General features: G+C 40.3%; 1 protein-coding gene across 2 annotated transcripts in view; it reads right to left on the bottom strand.

Moving 5' to 3' along the window:
• The window catches only part of LOC146391436 (protein phosphatase 3 catalytic subunit alpha), a 66197-nt gene that overhangs the window by 31011 nt on the left and 14043 nt on the right, over nucleotides 1-21143 (bottom strand). For both annotated transcript variants that reach the window (XM_084924398.1, XM_084924399.1), the window contains exon 2: nucleotides 8364-8564. In XM_084924398.1, the coding sequence (XP_084780524.1) occupies nucleotides 8364-8564 (201 nt within the window). The remainder of the gene's footprint in view (nucleotides 1-8363; nucleotides 8565-21143) is intronic.

The following is a 21143-nucleotide window of genomic DNA, read 5'->3' as shown; positions in this document are numbered from 1 at the left end:
GTGCAAAGCAAAGACAGTACTTGTTTCTTTCTATGTGAAACGACTTAGGAAACAGTTTGGTCAGAAAGTGAGGTCGATGCAAAAAGATGCTTTCCCACAGACTTCTAGAGGACTAGATGTCTTTTTGCAATCACAGTACTCGGTCTTTACACAGACTGCTGGTTTAAGGCAATTCAACATTGGCTTAATTGTTCCAATCTGGGAGCTACGCCAGTGTTTTATACAGTCTATGGTTGAAAGGCGATTTAATCTTTGCAGACTCCCATGTTAAAATGACCAACAAAAATAAACAAGTTTACAGGCTGATACAAGAAACAGTCACAGTCTCCTCAGCTCATTTTAAGGGGTTGAAATTTTCTTTTTAAACGGTGTTTAGCGTGACGTCACTGTGCGGGTCTTTTACACACTGTGTGATAACACCTATTAAATAGTTCCATATATATTGGTGGAGATGTTCGTGGACAAATGTGTTATTAGGGCCTCAGATTTCAACAAATACAGTCATATAAGTTTTTTAATTAAATTCACACAGCTAGTGTTCAAAACAATAATTAATAAGTTTTTCCTCTTTTTTTTTTTTTTTTTAAACTTAAAGCCTTTCCAGTTCAGTGAACATATTACAAAAGTTTATTCACCTGCAAAATGCAACACACAAATAACACCAAAGATACCAATTACCAGTATCCACTGAACACCATCACAGTAACTGTGATGATAAACATGGCATTCGTAGCCAGCGCACCTCAATTCATCTATTCTTCAAGTAATCGGCTAATTGAGTAATTAACCACAGGGTGAATAGATTTAAATCTAATTTGAAAAGGACACAGACTTTCTTTTTGTGAGGCCGTTGCTTTATGAACTGTATCTAGGAGCAAGAAATACAATAAGAGCCAGTGAAAAACTCTTTCACAGAGATACCCAATTAGTGGAAGCTGGAGGACAGCGTTGGAGAGCAATTATCTCAGGTTACGAGCCTCGTGAGGCAGCTCTGAGAATCAGCTCTGCGTGACTGTATCGTAAACCTCTACTTTACCATTTGTCTTTTATTAAACCCACACAGAGTAACTGTTTAAATCCACAGCGGGGACCAACTTAAAAGGAGCCTTGTAGTTGTAGTCCCATTTCTAAGGACGTCCTCACTCTCTCTTGCAATCAAGCTAAGTATACTTCAAAGGAGCGCTGGTCTGTTTTCAATTGTTGTAAAGTTCCTGTGAAAGTGATTTATTGAAACAAAAACACTCAAACGGAGCTTTATTAAATATTAGTTGCACAAAATTTATTTATTGACACCATTTTTTTAAATTGTATGTACTCAGGGAAAAATACTTCATTGCAATCTGTTGGTGCTTTAATGCCACCAAGTTCCCACCTGATCCCAACTTCTCAGAAATTCCAAACTTTGGGATACATAAATGATATTTTGTCTATCAGATATGATAGATGATCATGATGCAGCACTTCTAATCACACCATCATCGTTAGAAAGGTTTAATTTTTTTCCTCACCAACAGAGAATGTATTGATTCATCCTGACAACGATGTATTATTGTTAAATCATTGTTAAAAGTTTATTGATTTTACTAAAATTACAATTCAAATTGTTTTCTTTGATGTTTTAAAATGCCCACATGTTGATTCCTTAGTTGTTTTCATTAGAGCTACACATATTTGTCTTATGCCCCAAAATAAGATAATTAAATGAAACTCATAATTCTCATTTCCATCGCCTCACTATTATTCTTAGGCTCTACTAGAGTAGCTTTGCATGAACAACATTCTTGTCAAATTTCTTTTGACTGCCTCTCAATTGTAAACAGAAGCTTTACAAACTGCAGTTGGGATATCTGATTATGGATGGTCATATCAGGCCGGCCCACCCTGAGCCTGGTTCTGCTGGAGGTTTCTTCCTGTTAAAAGGGAGTTTTTCCTTCCCGCTGTTGCCAAAGTGCTTGCTCATAGGGGGTCATATGACTGTTGGGTTTTTCTCTGTATGTGTTATTGTAGGATCGACCTTACAATAGAAAGCATCTTGAGGCGACTGTTGTTGTGATTTGACACTGTATTAAAAATTAAATTGAATATCAGGTTTGTGTATATGCAAAGCCAAGTCACAAGCATGAACTCATTATGTAAAATTGAAAAAAAAAAAAAATGAAGGAAAATAAAAAATGTTGACCTTTTAAAACCTACATGACTACTGTGTTCTTCGACAGTTTTATGCAGACTTAACTCTTGACTTGAAATATTCAAACTGCAGCATACGCATTAGGTGTTAATGGAATTTTTACACAACAAGAAATTAATATATTTCGAAAAAGGTCAACACAACTCGGAAATCCTAGTGATTCATAGCTTCATAGGCTGGTTATCGCTATAGAAACACCCCCAAGACAGTAAATCCTCCAAACAATGGCAGTCAATATCACTCAAGAAAATAAAAAGGCTAACCTAAGCTGCTCCTGACCTGATAGAGGACCTCTACGAGCATCACCAGAGGCAGCAATCCAATGCAGCTATTGTATAAAACCACACAGGCTGATGGTACAACATAAGTAACCATCTCATCAGTAGACTAAACGTTCTAATATTCACAATAAACTGTGCTCCTGAGAAAACGATATTGCCTGAATGGATGACCACCACGAGAGTAATTACTATCAAAATTAAGCGTTCCCAGTTTTCACAGGAAAATTAATATACAATATGTTTTTAGAAGTCCATTTAGGGAGCCAGAGACAGCGATTTCACCTGAAGCTAATGGAAAACACACCGTGTGTGGGAGGACTCGAGCTGACCTTTTGGAAAGCTATCGCTTGCTGCTGAAGAAAACAGCGGGGTGATGCGGTGATGTTAAGAGTTCAATCGGTGGCCAAAAAGACCCGATGTGACGGTCACTGTGAACTGCGGCTGTCTTATGTGTGCAAGCCCGGACGCCACTGGTCAGAGCAAATCAAACTGTAACACTACAGCAGCTCACTCCTCCAGCTCAGGGCTCTGCTTTATCGCAGCAAACACACAATCCGCCCATCACTCTGTTCCAGTACACCTACAGACGTGCTTTGCCTCCCTCCCTCTTGTCATACAACACACAAAAAAGAGGTGAGAACCAAAGCCCACATAAGAAGAGCAGGTGGGAGTACATTATCTGGAGTGAGAAACAATTCGTTCTGGCCATCTACTGCTTGTGTGCTAAAGTGATCTCCCTGAGTAGCAGCATATCAGCGGGCAGCAGTTATTGAGTGGGTGGCGGGCATTACACAACCTGGCTTCAGAACCTACACAAGCCACTCCAAAGGGCGCGCTCATTGAGCGAGTGAAATCCACTGTGATACAGACTGTGTCAGATCGTGTTTTGATTGAGATTGGATGATAACAATACCCCCGGTTTTATAAGGGCTTACATCCTGCACAGCCCGCATTTATGAAAACGCAATCTGTTCTAAACATCAATTTGAATGCAATATTGTGAAAGCTGCCATTAAAGTAAAGCAGCAAAACTAAATATTGAACATGTCAGGTATATTTCAGTCAGATTTAGATTCATTTTGTCTGGATATAATACAAATAGTTCCCAACTCTTAAAAAAATATAACCCTTCACATCCATATCCATGGAGATTTGCCAATAATGGATTTTTTCTAGACAGTATTGACAAATATTATCAATGATGACCTCAGAAATCAAAGAAAGAAAAAAAACAAACCCTGAAAATGTCAATACTAATTTACTTCACATAGGGGAAAAAACAAAACACCTTTCCATGATCGGATTAGCCCCGACCAAAAGATCAGACAAAACTGTGGCTCCAAAACAGTCATCCCCACTGGATAAGAGGCTTTGGGGTGACCTTTGTAATGGTCTCACCACGATGGAAATAAATGTCCTAATCAAAACATATTCAAAAATAAATTACAGCTGACCCGTGTCAGAAGGACCCTTGTTTATACAATGTTTCTTCAAGCGGCTATCAGGATTGAGCTGAGGAGGATATCGAGGAATTCCAGCCTATGATTGAGTAGATATTATTATTTACAATGAAATGCACAGCATGGTTTCCCCACACATATATTCTACATGGGCAGGTGATGTATACCACTGGCTTTGTAATTTACGTCTTTAGTGGATGGATTAGTGGAGGTTCAGTCACTGCTAATTAACTAGTTCTTTTCCTTACTGTGTTTCCTACTGGCGGGCTGTTTAAGCTGCTACTGAAGCAGTCCTTAATGTCATTAAGCTGTCTCAGGTCTCCCAGGATCAGACTGATGCCAACTGCACTATCCTAAACTGGAGTCAGCCAGAGTAATCCCTGTTTTATGCCGAGATCCAAAGCTGCACAGCAAAGCAGGGACTATTGTGGCCAGCTGCAGTTCAAGCATTCACTGGATGAGGAACTTCTGCTTTCCTCCTCCATTTAGAGGTTGGAATCTTACCAAAGCCCAGTATATGTATATCAGTACATATTGAACTTTAACTCTGTCTCCAGACCACTGAACCTAAGCTGTCCCTCTGTTGCTCATTTGCAACATATGAGTAGCTTCATCTCTGCTCAGCCTCCCGTCTTTTTGTCAGTGCCACAATCTCCTAACCATACATCATCACTACCCTTTTCACTACCCCGACACTCATCTCCACCTCTCTCGTGCACTGTTCGTTACTTTGGATAGCTGACACATATTTAAACTCCTCCAACTTCACAACCTCTACTCCTTGCAACTTCACCTTCCCACCTATCTTCCTGTCATTCACACACATGTATTCTGTCTTGCCTATACTGACTACACAATAAATTCTCTTTTCAATTTAAAAGCATTGGAGTGCACCCAATACCTACTACTGTCATAAATACTCTGCAGCTCTCTGAGAAACACTGCACAGCATGGCTTGCAGTAAACTTGTAGGATTGCTAATCTACGAAAAAATATCTTCTAATTCTTTTTCGTGTTTACATTGGCTGTCACATTTTACAAAAATAAAGCAGGGACCATACGTACAAATACCATACATGCTATCCACCTTGCTCTAATGTCCATACAAGTGCATTTCTCATTATAAGACTGTTGCATAAGAACCTATTGGAAATATTCAACAACCTTGTAATGCTGCACAGAGCAAACACTTCACATTATGCACATAAAACTGCCACTCTCATCAGGGTCTAGGAGGCTTTTTAAGCTCTATACAGGAAATTCCACAACCAAGGTCTTAATATTTCCTGACCAACTATGCTTTGCAGATTTCTCGAATTTATTTCTAATCTTATCAAACACGAACAGCTAAAGGAAGATGCAGGGAAACTTGGAGCATTTTATACTCAGCTATGTAGTGTTACATCAACACACAACAAAAAGAAAAAAAAGATCATTTGTTCAAGGAAACCATGACAGAGCCCCTGCGCAAAGTGGAGCTCACACACTGCAAATGTGTATGAATAGTTTAAAAGCTGGCTGTTGCCTGGTGATGTGGCTGTAGGAGCTCTATTGATGGGTGACTTGTGTGAAGGCCATGAGAGCAGCTTGTACTCAGTACACTAAGCCAGCACCGTTCATCACACACACACACACACACACACACACACCCCTCCCTTTCATGAAAAACCCCACCTGCCATCTGGCCCAACAAGGAAGTAACTACGAGAGAGAGAGGTAGCTGACATGTCGTGGTGCTTTGCATCCATGATAAATATTTACATACTAATTCACTGACCATGTGTCATGTTGGAATTGGAGGCCTGCTAACGCGGAGAGAGGCAGAGAGAAACAGCTCCTGACCGTGACACAGACAGTCAAAACATGGCAGGCAGAGAGGGAATGGGAGCAAAAACAAAGAAATGCTTATAGCAAACAGGAGTGCGCACGGAGAGGGAAACACAGCAGGCGCATGAGCACGCGCAACAGAGAAATCCTTGTCCAAGCCTACTGAGTGGGAGAAGGGTTGAGGCAGGGGTGTTGAGTGGGAGGGAAAGAACCGGTTCATCGCTGCACTCGTGTACACAAGTGCACCGAACGCGCACCGCTCCTCGGGATCTGTGGCTCGCACGTAGAGGAGAAGCTGTCCACTGTTTCCATGTAACACAACAAAGAGAGGAGGCTTTACTGGCTAATCCCTTATTTGAAGTGCTGTAAAATCCGAAACCAAAACATGTTAACTTGCACCAGATTTTAAAAAGGCGACCTGACTGGGGAAGGTCACCACTGGAGCATGTTTACACACAGGAATCCACACTGCGATCAGATTAAGCCAGAAAATCGAATAAGGTTTATCCATGCTAGTTATCCAATTTGTCCCAGCACCACATTTTATCTTTTTGGTTTTTAAACACCTGGAGCGTCAGATTTAAAATGGGTTAGGGTTAACCCGTAACCCTCTAACCCCTATTTAGACGCCCAGAGAATGAACTTGTGTTTAATTTTCACAAACAGCTGAATATGCACTTAGTTAGTTTTAGCTCAAACTGGAGGAATCTAGCTGTGTTCAACAACACATCTGTTAACCTTACAGCTCTCAGGTGCCTGCAAACACAACGACAGACGTGGAAAACATGCAGTCTGTTTGCATCTTTTTGTTTACCTCAACTCTCTTGAACAGCAAGGGTTATCATAACGGTCTACATCCATTAAGACAAAACAATGAACAGCTTTTAAAAAAGGGGGGTATTTGCATTTATGAATTTAAGTACGTGCCATGCCTGCTAAATATGAACGCAGGCCTCTCTGGATGATATTGTGGGAATGATCTCACATTAGGAAATGTTTGGTTGCCATAGATCCTATGAGTGTGTCTCTGCCTCTGATTACGACAACATCAAAGAAGCCTCATCAGAAAGTCTAATGGAGGAACAGGGCACTTGACCAGGAAGAAAAGACGACAATAGACGCGCTGGATTTGTGCATATGCATCAGCGAACCTCCCGCAGCAGCGTGTGACGGGGGTGAATGAGCTAAGCTTCAGTTACTAGCAGCTTTGAATGTAAAAGCTGTTAGCTAAACCAAGCAAATGAAATGAAAATGACATTTTTCTACATTTTTTCAAAACTACAATGACTAATAAGTGATTTTAAAACAACAACAACTATCGATGTGTCATACTACCTCTCTCCAAAGTTAGCAGATGTTTTCAATAACGTCCCTCTGCATTGCTTTGAGACTCAGCCTAGTAACTGAATGCAACACTGCTCGTTAGCTTTGCCAAATTGGATGAACTGAAGCAGTGTTTCTTAAAAATACACTGCTCTAGTTATCGGCATGGCCCCCGTGTGGCTTGGTAAAACAGTGACTCAGTTAATTAGGAAAATTAAGTTTTATACTGCTGTAAACATTCAGCGCTCTCTTCCATTGTGTCGGTTTGGTTTTAAAATCTTGTATCTGTATATTGTTTATACCTGCAAATAAATAAAAAACTGTTATTGTAGGTTACTGTGAGCTGCCGTTTGTTTGGGAAGGTGGAATACTTGGAATACACAGTGCGAAACATGCTGGGAAGTGTCTGTAAGTGAATCATCATCTGTTGTTTGTTAAGGTAAATGATGATGAATGAGTCTGTTTCTTCTTATACTTGTGGGCCGGTTCTAAGGTTTGCATTTTAGATATATGGAGCCTAAACAAGACACGAGAAAAACTAAAAAGAAAAATGAATGTAGGTCATGATATGCAGGATTTTATGGAATAAAGAGTATATGAGTGGTGTCCACCCAAGTGTTTGTGAGTCTAGACAAGCAGCTGTGTTTCCTTGATGTTACGTCATTTCTGATCATCAATTAATCAATGATTCCCTTTTAATTTTCTATAAGTGCACAGTGACATCTTTGCATTAGACTATGAATATAAATCCTGAAATTTTCGCAGACAAAAAAAAAAAAAAAAAAAAGCTCAACAAATCTTCCATTGTCTGAAAAAAAAAAAAAAAAACCCCAAAAGACAAACTGGTGAGCCTTCTTCAGTAAATCTACTGTTTCAAAAGATGTTGAAATGTGTTGCACACAACATAGCACACACCCATTTCAGTGCTGGCACAACCTACCTTGCCCACAGGTTAACTTTCACATGCACAATGTCGTTTTGCATTATTTACGTGATAGTCATGTCTTACTTTTCACTGTGCTTGGTTACAACTCCCTGTCACTTTTGCAGCAGTAGAGAACAAATGAGTGACATACACCCTGGTGTCCAGTTTGGTAAAGTCGTAGGGCTGCAGCATTGGCTAGTTGCAGGTGACTGCATACAATCTTAGATGCATCAGCTGACTACTGAATAATTACTCTGACTACTATTTCTGGAGTGAAACAGATAATCCAATCAAAATTATTCACTTTTTATTGGTCGATTACTGGTTTGCAGTAACACGTGCAGTATTTGAACCCTGACCTGTCACAGGAGCCTCAATGTCCAGCAGGTTCTTCTCTGAACGCAAGATTGCGGCGCCCTCTCCTATGAGCCTGAGCGCCACCGCCTCATCCACACGGCCCTCCTTGGTTAGGTGAGCTTTCAGCACGTCCACTTTGGGCTTCCCATCGCTGTCAAACACCTCTTTAGCTGTCAGTCGGTGACTGGGGGGGAAGGGGACAGCTGCAAGGGTAAAAAAAAAAAAGAAGAAGAAGAAGAAAATCATTAGAACTGATGTACTTTCATACCACGTTTACAGTGCTTTAATACACTTTCCATTGACAAAAGGCTTACAGCAATACACAGTTATTTCCACATCACTGAGAAAACTGCATTTAAGCTGTTTGATTAGAAGGTACTTTGTACCAGGGGATCGACTCCCTGCAGGAGAGGGAGTTAGCGCTCACTCCCATGCTTCCAGCCCACCCTCTGAGACAATTTACCTGATTGCTGCTATGATCTGTGAGTCATTCAATTTTTAATATTTATTACAGACACACACATTTTCTAGTTGACTTGGCAATATTCACGAGAAAAGAGACTGTATATTAAAAATGAGGCAGAGAACCAACACATCTTTATTTTATTAACATTAAAAGCTTGTGCTGCGAGGACAGAAACACCAGTATATGCGGGGTGTGACGTGTAACCAACTCCATACTTCAGTGTGCGCTCTTTTATTGTGTTCGATTGAAACAACAGAGATATCATCTTCAGCCTGACAAGCATTTACTTATTTCTCAGCAACAGTTATTTATTTTATTAAGAGTAAAATTGGGTTTATTCCTCAGAGTCTTGCAGCCACTGCGGAAATCAGACAATATCCAAATCCTCAACAAATCTCTGTAACTGTCAATTTCCATAATTAGTGGCTTATGAGGGATAGCTTTTCAGAGTAATTCAATGTTCCCCAGTAATTTGGAATCCTACTGATGCACTCGCAAGCTGCAATGCTATTTGCATGCATTTTAATTCAAAACAGGGATTTGCAGTCTAGGTCTAGTCTTCTTTTATTAAAAACGCTCTTCAAACTGGACTTCATATTATTGCGATGTTAGTAGCCTAATGCTTTTATTAAATTAAAGCTAAACATATTACTTACAATAAATGTACAAAATTACAGTTTTTTTCCTCCCCCTTTTTTTTTTCTTTTGCTCAATCAAACTGCTTCTAAGAGTTTAAAATATACATCATGCTCTTAGTCAGACTTCACATACAGCTTACAGGTGACTAATCCACAGAACCAGAAGAAAACACTGCTGAGCTAGTGTCTGTGTTTGTTGTATACATGTGTGGTGTGTACGTGTATTCCAGCATCCATCCTTCCTGAAGGTGACATCAGCGGTAATCAGGCCAGCACTTTATCTGTGTCACAGTGAGCTTTAGCAACAGATGACATTTGGGATCTCAGCTCCAGTTTCTAATGGGTCTATGTGGAAATTACAAATTTACTGGACTTGCACAGTTGCATCCTGGGTATTTTCAGCAATGCTTTGTGTGTAAAAATGTAAAATCAGCAGGGTGAAAGAGACAGGATGTACAAAATAGTAGTAAATTCAGAGGGGCATAACCCTGTGAGAGGGCAAATGTAAGAGTATTGTTTCTAATTGAAAAGATTCAGAGAAGGTTTAAATGTTTAGATATCTAAAAAACTAAATGGCTGTAAGTTTCAGTCCTCTGGTCTTGTCGCATCCACATATACATGTTAAAACTACACACGCATTTAACTCTTTCGTCTCATAACATCTGACGATCTCTCCTGGACCCCTAATTGACAACTTTTGACACCTGGGTATAGATCAATAAAGACATGGTTTGACGACCATTGGAATAGTTTCTGGGGTTTTCTGAGGGTAACCGCAAAGGACGAGACAATCCTCATCAACTACTGATGCAAATCCAGTCATTTCGGTCTATAAGCTAGCTTGAAACAGGAGGAGGCTCAGCTCAGAGCTTCAAGGTTTACTACTAGTAAGCTTTAACTCTTAACTAGTAAAGAGTCAAGATGGATTAAGTAAACAGCCAAACTGTTTTGAATTTTAAATTGTTTTCAAAAATCGTGGACAGTTCATCGTCACAATTCAAAAGCCAGCATTTGTGACGGCATGAGGGCGTATTCGTTCACAAAGCATGGATATCTTGCACATCTGTGATGCCATCATCGACGTTTAACAATAAATACAGGTTTTCAGCAACATATCCAGACAAAGGAAGGTCTTCCCTATTTCAACAAGATAACACCAAAGCACATCCAGCATGTTTAATGCCAGCATGGCTCCATCTAAACTGGCATGTTTGCAGTACAGACCTGCCAGCATTGGAAAGTATGATGGCAGGAAAATACCGCAAAGGAGGTCGGACCTATTGCAGATTAAATCTGACATGAAGGATTGGGAAACGTTTTGTTTATTTTGAGTTAACACTTAAGAGGGCTGCTATAGGATGAGGTCATGCACCGCAGCCGTAAACACGTCCACGTCCTCCCTTATAAAAAAGGATCCTGTAATGATAGGACAGCATTCGATGTGTCGTCTTTGTACTCATTTCAATGCGTTCCATTTTTATTCACTTTTTTAAAGGCGTCCCAACTTGCTTTTAGAAACACGAGCTATAAAAGCCCAAAAAAAAGGAGAAAAGAAGTGAAGCTGAAAGCTGTTTCTGATATCTGAAAGTCATGATTATGATGCTGGCAAGCTACACGGAAATAAGCCTTGTTCTACCTACCTGGCAATTATTTTCCCCATAAATGCTATTTTGAGAATCTGTGTGACATAACACAAGTTTTCCAACATCAAACATTTTAATGCAACTCATTCAGTTTCCTTTGTAAATTCAAACACGTAAAACCAAAATGTTTAAAGGAGACGGATACCACAAAGTCACTTTAAGCCAAATAAATAGTTACGATGCTTGAAATAAATCTTGAATAATACAATACGATGTCTTTGCTCAGGTGTCAGGAGCATTTAGCGATTCCCCCATCTGAGAGTGATTTACCAGAGCCCCAGGTGTGAGCACCTGCTACGCAACTCTAGCCTTTGGGGCTTTTTGACTCCATGGTGGCAAACGAGCAGAAAGCACAGCCCCCTGAGTTGTTAAACAAATTGAGTGTTTACATTCATGTGAAGTGTTCTGAACTTGATTGGGGGCATTTTTCAACTGAGCAGCAAGCTTTTAAAAATGACAGCTAGGCCACGAATCTGCGACATGATTAGCTCACAGATAATGATTGAGAAGCAGCACGAAAAAGAGTTTTGTTATTTGAAAAGTGCTACAAAATTTAAACATCACACCCCGAAATTCTTTCAGATGTCAAATTTCATACACAGGTACACGTTTTCAACTTAGATTTCAGGTAAATACAGAAAACCCTTTTACTTATAGCTGCCAAATGTGACAACTTCTTATGCAAACTCAGTAAATTAAAGCCAGGAAAAGACAAAAGAATGACCAAAGCTGGCTTTCATGTTGGAGGGATACTTTCGGGGAATGAACCGGAGACTATAAGGATTAGTTGCTTTAATTGGCTAAACGTAATCCAACTGTCAAATGGGAGTAGAGAGTAAGGTGCTTAAATTATTTCCCTAATCCCACGCTGTTAGCCAATTAGGCAATGCAGGTAAACTCCCCAGGCTGTTTGCCACAACTGCGCTGCTGTTGAATTTGAACTGCATAAGAGGAAACCGAGCCATTTTTCTTTTTTCATTTGTGCAGGAAAAAAGAAAAACACTCTGATTATGAGGAATGACAGTTAGCGGCAGGACAAAGCCATAAATCATTCATGTGCAGAGTGACGTACGAAATCTGTGTAACAACATACCTGACGGTAAACATATTGAGCTTATGAGGAAACTACATGGGAAAACCCTGTACCTACCAGCTGTAATCGTTATTTGGTTCCTGTAGATAATAATTAATAGTAAGTCAGTCAGTGAAAGAAGTAGAAACCCCACCCCAAAATAACCAGTAACTGATGCAGTAACAATGGCAACCGGAGAGTTGATTTACAGATATTTTGAGACTGATAGTCCCCAAACAGTGTAGCCACTGTGAATGTCGTGAGTGATCCCACTTCCCACCGAAGTGACAGAACATGACGCACTCTAAAATCCAAACACCAAAGACATTATTCTGGAATAAAAGCTGTGTGAAAGCTGCAGGTGCTGGCATGCTAGCAGCCTCTTAACACATCACCCTTCCATTTCCTACAATCATGACAATGGAAACACTGTGAACTTTCCCCTTGTGGAATTTCTAACAGCTCCCTTATTAACAAGAGTAACACCCACATCTGCCAAAACACTACATGGCACGTTGTAATGATCAGTTCCACACTCTTAAGAAGAATGTGTTACTCCCATTTCTTTAGGACATGATTTTCAGACACTGTTCATCTGATGCACATTTTTCATTTTAAAAACGGCCCAGCACTTCTTCTTTTGCCCTCCACTTGTCCAGTATCCTCAAGTTTTTTCCAAAAAACAAGAAATGAGACATCCCAAGTTTTTGGGATTTCCAACATTTTACGGCAACCAAATTGTTATCTGTGACGTTTTTCGTAGATTCAGCTAAAGAAACTGGAACAAATGATACGATTTGAAATTCCACTTGTGTGTGAAGTAAAACAGTTTTATTTTACTATTTCCAAATCTTTATATATTCAGTAGCGGTGTGCATTTTTTAGTATGAGCACACTTTTTGCCAAATGCAACGGTCTGATTGGTCAGATCTATTTATTTGGAAATATCAAGCTGATTCAAAAATTAATTAAAAGAATTGTAAAATAAAAACAATCTGAAATATCTTAAAATATTTTTAACGCATCCGGTGTGTAAAAGCATTAAGTCTGGCTCCTTGGAACCTAAACACAGAAATGAGGAGGGTCTCGAGGCTTTTGCACAGCAACGTATTACAAAAAAATTAAATTGTCTAAAAAATAAATAAATAAATAAAAAACATTGATAACATAAAGAAATACATAAAAAAAAAAAAATCTAACATTTATTCTTCTCCTTTCATGAAAAAGAAACAAGAATAAATAATGGTGTCAGATATTGTATTATATAATCATTATTTGAAGTAATTGGCTATTCCACGTCTAAAAGAACCACACGGCAAAAATCTCTCTGATCCTTTCCTCCCAAACCCAGCCTTTATCAGCGGTATCGGGGTTTTCCCCAGACAGCAGCTGTTGATTGTTGCAAATAATCTTGTGCATCTATTCTTCTTTTCTTACAATGCTTTATAGCCGTGAGAGCATAAACTGACCTGCGGCGATGTGCCTGAAACCCAAGTATGAGTCAGAAATGGTCTCCATTAGCCGTTCACTTTTGCCTTCATTAATTTTAACATTTCTCTGTTCTCTTCTGTTATGTAACAGGGAAATTGCACTGCAGCCCCAAATCTGGCATGAGAAAGAAAGGATGAGAGAGCGAGAGAGAGTCAGAGAGGTTTTTTTTAAATTTAAAAAATATAAAACGCAAAAAGAAATCTGGACTCCGACTTCACTTTCCACGGTAATTTGTCTCAGATTAGTATTATAGTTTCCAAGCTAGCCGTTCATCAGGCATTTCATTGTAAGCCTAATAGACCTCTAAATGACTGAAGTGTGTGTATAAAATAAATTTAAAACTACAGTCAGGTTCACACAAACGGTATGATTTGATGTACTTCGGGTTTTAAAGTCATCCAGCTTTAGATCGTCGACCAGCCACCTTCGTGCATGCAGCAATCATGAAATAACTACACACTGCATAGCAGACATGCAGGTGTGAATTTTGAGAAAATCGGCACCACGGGGTGCAGTGCAGCATAAACTGCTGAGAGGCAGTGGGAAGATAGGCAGCTGGAAATTGTGAGGTTGGTGTAGTTCACCGCTAAGGCAATCTTTTGGAGGAATGAGACAGCAGGAGGTGCGCAGTCATACGCTGTTGGACAGATCAGCTTAATTGGAGAAAGAGAGACAGACTGTTGCAGAGCTCACCAACCCCTGACTCCGTTTAATGAAGGACATGGAGTGCAACTGTTAGTCTGGACTGATCCGGCAGCTCAGGTCGCTACAATTGGTGCGCATCAATTTCCTTTTGGCCCCGGCAGCTTTGTGAAAGGTGTGTGCTAAACCTGCAAACAGACGTAACGACGATCACGTTCGGTCTTCTTTCAGAGCAATTCCTGCAAATCAGAAAACTGCTGAGGCTGCTCACACAATGCAGTCATTTGATATCCAACTTGTGCCACTTAGAGACACCAACTGAACGATAAAAAAACATAAACTAAAGTCATTTTCAAACACAAACTGAACAATTTCAAACAATTTTCTTTCTCACATGTATTCACATGCTACTGGGAGTACTTTGTGTGTGTTAGGTGAGGGGAGGACAGAGCAAGCAGGAGGCAGCACACACGATGCTCTGAGGAAAAGGCCACTTTCACACAGTGCACATGAGAAAATGGCTTAATTTTAGCTGATGCAGAAAATCATGCAGCATAAGCCATTACCTACTACCTCTGTTGGACAAAAACATATAAAGCTGGCACAGTCTGAGCTGGACTGGGATGGAGGCCAACGATCAGCCATTTATAAAAGCAAAAAATCCATTAAAACCATAAAGACACAGCAGACTGGTGGCAAAGAATCCCAGCAACCTGTGAGAAATTCTTCCGATTCCACGTCCACAACCACTTTGGCATAGCACAGCATCTTACCAGCCGATGCTAAACTGACCCCCACAGAAACAGCTGACACGGCATGATGCAGCAACGGCCCTCTCCGAGTGTGGGCGAGACTTGGGTTGTCATTTCCCACATCAAACCATCCGGGCCCCTTCCACCAGACAAGCCACAGCACCGGCATTTTCCCCTCCCTTAAGACTCAGTGGAAATCTCAGCATGACAAAAGAGAGCCAAGTCAGAACAAAGATTCAGGAAACTGTTTGTGAGTGCAACAGAAGGTCAGTTCATACAAAGTATAGAATAACAGAGTTCATTTGACTGCACAGCCAGACGTTATTATGCAAAAGGCGGTGCGGTGTCGGATCTAAAGCGCGATACCGATCTATAACTTTGCTTCCTTACCCGCACAAAGCAGCACTGACTACTTGCCAGATCCATTTGCCTTTTTGAATGACGGTACAGTGCTCTTTATCCTGAGGCAAGGTAAATGGCTGCCAGCGCGAGCAAGATCTCTGTGTAATGCATCAAGTGGAAACTCACTATCTGATCAAATGGTACATAAATACCAGCACCAGGTAAGACACAAAACCAAAGTAGAGTGCAGCAGTATGTTTAAAAAAGAAAAACAAAACAGAAATGCATCCAGCTGCACAACGTGAGATCACGCTTTGAATGCTACACTGCAGTTGCAATATCTGCATGTGAGATAAACCTGCTATCGACAGTGCAGATTTTTTGGTTTGTTACTATCCCCCAGTTGGAAGCCTGTTAGTGATGAAGGATCGGCTGCGCGTCTTGTATGCATAGAGGACGACTGCCAAGTGTTGAAGGGGCACAGAGTGTGCAACTCACTCTCCACTGATAGTCAGGGTTTGTTAATTAAATTACGTAACAACACTGAATTAGAGTGGGGTAGGAGTCCAGGATGAACAGAATGCATGAGCTTCTGTAGGCGGTAGGAAACAAAGGACATACTGTACAGCAGAAAACACCTCAACTTCACGTCATTTAGAAGCTGTTTTATTGCTCCGTTATTACACAGTTCGGCCCATTCGGAAGCTGGTTAACAGACATGCATACTGCACAAAGATTGTTGTTAGTAAATCAGGGTCTCAAAGAACTGCAGCACTTTAAGCACACCACAAATTACTTTCGCAAGGTGAGAAATGATCTACAATAACCCATCTTTCGCACACAGGTTGCAGTGTGATGTCTGCAAGTCACAGATGAGACTGCTGTATTTAACAGCTCTGTGTCTCTGTAACCCACCTGTAAAGCCTAAGACACAGTAAATCAATAATTCATAAGTCTGCGCTCCTAAGATTCGATATCTTTTATTAAGCTAACACAACATAGATTTTAGCTGCAGAATGACCCAAATGTCAGTCCACAGTAATAATGGAGTATATATTTTTTTATTACAAAAAGGATTTCAAAAAGAATATTAAATCAGCTACTGGCAAGAAATATAAGGACATAATGACACTTGGCTGATCTAGGTAGCCTTTTAAAAATTCCTTAATGGAATCTGCTGCTATGTGGGTGAGAAATGAGAAATTTCTAGACTGCAATTCTTCTTTTCTTACCAAAACCTGGTCGTTTATCAGCTGCTTATGCTGAAAACTGCAACAACTAAATCCAGAAGCCGGATATTTATAAGTCGGTCGACTTCATCTACTACCACTATATTATAAATCTTAATATGATGCTATATAAAGATCATGTAATGTTAGAACTCTGTTCAGTGAGGACTTTAGAAGGCCCGTGGGCTTCAGGGTTAACGGTGGTGGAAAGTGGTGTGAACCTCTTTGCTACGTATGGCTATGAACCCAGGCGAAACACAACATTTAGCACAGCATAGCTTTGAAGTTCAATGATACGAGTCTGCTGATTATATCTGTGTGTCATTATGGAGGTGTAGGCGTTACTTTTGGTTGGCTGAGGCAGGAAGGAGAGCAGGGTCAATAGCGCTCACTTTCCCAGAGAGGGAGAGTACGAGAAAGAGAAGCTGCATCAGATAAAATACTATCCCATGCAACAACAAGAGGTGGGTGGGGCAAGCAGAACAGTCAACAAAAACTCAGGGGGCTGGCATCTCATCCCATGGAGATCGCCCAGCAGGTATTAAAGATTTCTAATGTTAACAAATGAGCAATGGCTCCCTTAAATTAATAATTTGGACTCCCGTACTGCTTAATGTGTCCCCTGCAATTAATAACACATTTCCGAACATTAGCAAAATGGTGTCTTTGCTTCCCTCAATTCATTCATTTAAATTAACAGCAGGTCAGCAGAATTAGGAGAAATTACGCACAACTGTGTATAGAGTCCAGTCAGGGAGGAAAAGCACTCAAACTGTGCCTCATTACAAACAGGTCCTGGAGCTACTGATCTTACTGCATTTAAATTAACATTAATTTCATGCGTTAATATGACCACTTTTCGCTGGTCATCCGTGGCCAAGTGGAGCACAAAAGCCACGGTTTGATCAATTTAAAAATAAACTGGGGCTGATTAGCAGCAATCTAAATCGAGCTCTTTGTTAAATCGAGTCTGAACGCAGCAAACAGACATGAAATGTTTTGGCTCTATTTTATCTTTGCATAACAAGCTTTTAAATCAACGAGATTATCCCGTACACATCTACTTTTCTTTCCTTCAGTCAGTAGCTACAGCATGGAGGTCAGTGTCACAACTAACCAAAGCTACAAAGACCCCAACTTTCTGCTTTATTGCTTCCAGGGTGCCATTACTGTACTTTAAAGTGCTGCTGACCATCATCATCTGCTGCAGAGAAATGAGCTTTTAAATCGCGTCGACAAACAGGAGAGATATTAGATAAAAGTGAGTAAAGGGGTTGCCAGGGAAACAGTGCTGTAGAGTCTCGGTATTAATCTTTCATCCATCAAAATATTGGCTTAAAAATGAATTGCTGGCAGCATGTTACGTTCTGCACAGAGTCGATAAAGCTCTGGAAATTATATATATATATATATATTCATGCTTAAAAATGACATGCTAGAAAAATGTGGTGAACACAAACAGGAGCGCGACGGTGGATCTGATGGCCGTTCAATGCAGTGACATGTTTGTCCATCTGCACAAGAGGTCTCATCAGCGACAGTTATCGAGGTATGCTCATTATTAAGACAGGTTGTGTACTAATAAGCCGGCCACACACCCCATACCTGCATCTGTCCTGCCATTTCTGTCAGGGTTATCAAAGACCATCCAGCTCTGACAGAAAATAGCCCTGAGCAGTGTTTTAGAGACCTGGGCAACAGCGAAGTCCGCATGAGTGACAAGTGAACGTTGGTCCTGCTGTCGCCTCAACAGGTTTTAGATGAGAAATGCAGAAAACATTTGCAAAAGTAGGTGATCAAAATGCACCGGTACTCAGACAGCACTTAGTCAGCCTAAGTCTCTGATTAATTAGTGAGGTTAGGGCTGAAGCGTGGGAGGCTGACGTGGGTGAATGTAGGGGTGGATGTATATATATGCATGTAAGGATGGATAGAAAGGAGCAGGCAGTAGATACTGAGGTGGGGTGGGGGATGGGGGTCAACAGGCAGTTTGAGGGATCTCCTACTGCAGCTTTTTTTGGTAGTGGTTGGGTGTGTGGTAAGCCGTCAGTGGAGCAGTGGATCAATGACACAGTGAGAGGCCACCAGGGATCTAGATCATGGCTGGAAAATGACTTCAGTTATTTGAAGCTGGACTGGGGGAAGGGCATGAGTCAGGGAAAGTGAAAGGTAAGTCAATGAAATAGCAATGGATGAAAAAAAAGAAAAAGAAGAAAAGAGCATTTGCCAATCTTTAAAAAAAAAATCTATTCACCAAGTCACAGTCCAATAATGGGAGGTCCCTGTGTATTTGCACAATTTATTACCTACAGTAAATTATGAGCCGCACCCTGAAAAAACAGTTCAACGTCTAGAAAGCTATACAGTCACACAGTGAGAGAGCTAGCATTAAGCCAAGGGCCCAGGTGTAAGTAAAACGCTTTTCACACTTCTTACAGGGAATCTGAACATCATGGTTTTTGCTTGATGTATTATATCGGACAATATATTTAGATGTATGTATTTTTTATTTTGTCCTTGGTCTTCTTCCCTCTAACTTGGGATTTACATAATCGTATCAGATTATTTTGAACATCAAGCTAGAGCAGGATCTGCATAAACGTCTAATTTTTACATTTTCCAACTCATTTTTTTGAGTGATGTACTTAAGTTATTTATTTTTGATTCAAAACTTCTTGTTTCTGTTCAAATGTTCACATTTTTTAATCGTATGGTGTATATAATTACACCTACTACTTTTTTGCAATCACAACTAATCACAGCAATGACCTGTTTCTTAATTTGATAAGAAATCTACTGAGACAAATGTACTCAAATTTGAAAAATTTAAATCAAACTGCTGCTCATTATTTTTGGTCTCGCAGTAAGCATAAACTTGCTGACAGCAGGAGAGCAGAGTTGTTCTTTATTTTAATAACACAATGTGCCTTTCTGTGCTGACATGGGGCTCAACATCAAGCCAGCAACCCACTGCACGCATGGACTCACAGCATCACTAATCTAACACGAAGGTAAATAAAACTTAACCTAAGCAACCCGTATACCTTTAAACACAGCACATCTCAGTATGCCAGAAGTTGCTTAACATTAAGTTTGCTACTACAATCCTGCATAATGTAACATTATAACAGCCTATAGCACATAAATATGAGATTGTGTTGTGCTTTTATTCCAGGAGAGCACCTTGGTCCTGTGCTCAGTAGATAAAAGTCAAACTCAAAGGAGTTACAGCTCTTCCCCCTTGAAATCGATTAAAACAAAGTCATTTAACAAGATCATTGTTTGTTGTGTGGGTGTATGTAAGAAGATTAGCTGGGATTATGCAAACACATCCTGTTAAGGAATAAAATGCCCAACGTCTTGTTTTGACTGAAAGCAGATTCATTCAGACCTCAATCCTAACTTTGATATGATTCACACTGATTTCACTTGTACATCCCTGGACTTGTGCTACCTCCCATGATAAGTAGTTTAAGTTTTATAGAAGCTTTACTTGGGAAGGGAAACGGAATAAGGATAAAAATCTCTGTATATAACACTTTAAAGTGTACCCTATAGTTTTCCTATAAATATTTTGAACAACTAATGTGAACATAGGGGGGAATTAATAGAGGGTTTTAGAAATTGCTGCTGTTGTGTAGAAGTCACTAAAGGACAATGGGCCAGCGCAGAGGAAAAAAACTCCATTTAAAACTCGGATTTGCAGGTTTGTGGAGACGTTAACACTTTCTGGCATTTCCTCTGAAAGCCACTCTGACAGGCCCTGAAGAAGACATTCCCTGCTAGCTTTGCTGGCTCAGGCCTGCCCCCTCCTCCTCCTACACAATGCCGTGACACAGGATTAGCTTTCATTAGAGAAGGTGCTGTAATCAGCTTTGGAGCATAGCAGAGACGGAACAATGGAGGAGGCTGAAAGGATCTGGAAGACAGGGCGCTAAGGGTGCATGCTTTGCTCTATGCAAGTTCCGAATGCAACCTGTGGCACAGCCAGATAGATAAGTAATGCTGTGTGGCACCATCTATTCACCAGCTTAAAAACAAAAAGTTAACAAATTGAATGCAACATGCTAATTGCTTCTCTTATGTTTTTAGGGCCTTGACACTGCATGCAAGGTACTCTTCTGCTCTTGAGCACTTCAGAGGCAGCCAACGCCTTTAATTTTTCCTGCTGTGTTTAATATTTAATGGGCTTAATTATTCATCTACAGGCAATAAGAGAAAGCTACTAGATATGTTCACATGCTTTAATCTACAAAACACCCAAGGCTGCCTCCATAAAAAGAAAAACTAACAAAGGCAACTCAACACAACTTCATCTAATGATATGTGATTACCCTCAAGGTCTTTCGTGTCTATTCTTTGACATAATGACAAACTACAAGTTCAACCTTTTCTTCGGGTGGTAAAGGCAAAGGTCATGCAGTTGAGAAGGGATTAGGTGGACATGTTTATATTCCGGTCTGGACAAAAATCTGGCCCTGTACATCGACAGAACCGCCTTTGTGTC

This window comes from Perissodus microlepis, chromosome 3 (assembly GCF_051167445.1).
Source record: "Perissodus microlepis isolate ML-2025 ecotype Zambia chromosome 3, ASM5116744v1, whole genome shotgun sequence".
In the NCBI taxonomy this organism is placed as follows: Eukaryota; Metazoa; Chordata; class Actinopteri; order Cichliformes; family Cichlidae; genus Perissodus; species Perissodus microlepis.
This window is presented reverse-complemented; position numbering and strand designations above follow the sequence as displayed.